At 72.2% G+C, this 399-nt stretch overlaps 1 protein-coding gene across 1 annotated transcript in view; it reads right to left on the bottom strand.

Moving 5' to 3' along the window:
• Nucleotides 1-263: 263 nt before the first annotated feature.
• The window catches only part of OLIG2 (oligodendrocyte lineage transcription factor 2), a 1,048-nt gene continuing 912 nt past the window's right edge, over nucleotides 264-399 (bottom strand). Inside the window, exon 2 of the mRNA XM_012730830.1 lies at nucleotides 264-390. Within this exon, the coding sequence (XP_012586284.1) occupies nucleotides 264-390 (127 nt within the window). The remainder of the gene's footprint in view (nucleotides 391-399) is intronic.

Raw genomic sequence — 399 nt, 5'->3', positions numbered from 1 at the left:
CAGAACGGTATCTACTTGCCCAGCGCCCTGTAAAGCCAGAGGGCTGACCTGGGCCCCCGGAGCGCACGCCCCTCGCTCCCCACAGTCAGAGCTGGTTGGTCCTCGCTGTACCGGGGTACGGTTCTCATCACCCCCCACCCCCAGCCCACGGTGCCGAGCTCCTCCACGGAACTCAGTCCCAGGTCCCAGCGCCGGCCAGTGCTTCTCTCCCCCACCCCCAGCCTCCCGGCCCCCCTGCGCAGAACGCGCCTGCGCTGGCCGGCTCACTTGGCGTCGGAGGTGAGGCGCGGCAGGGTGCCCGCGCCCATGGCCGACACGTGGTGGTGCGGCGGTGGCACCTGGCACATGCTGCAGGGGCAGGGCATGCCGCCCCAGTGCTGGAAGCCGCCGCTGCCGCCG

Source organism: Condylura cristata, unplaced genomic scaffold (genome assembly GCF_000260355.1).
Source record: "Condylura cristata isolate star-nosed mole 26May11 unplaced genomic scaffold, ConCri1.0 scaffold00003, whole genome shotgun sequence".
NCBI lineage: Eukaryota > Metazoa > Chordata > Mammalia > Eulipotyphla > Talpidae > Condylura > Condylura cristata.
Note: the sequence above shows the minus strand (reverse complement) of the source record. Positions and strands in the feature narration are given on the sequence as shown.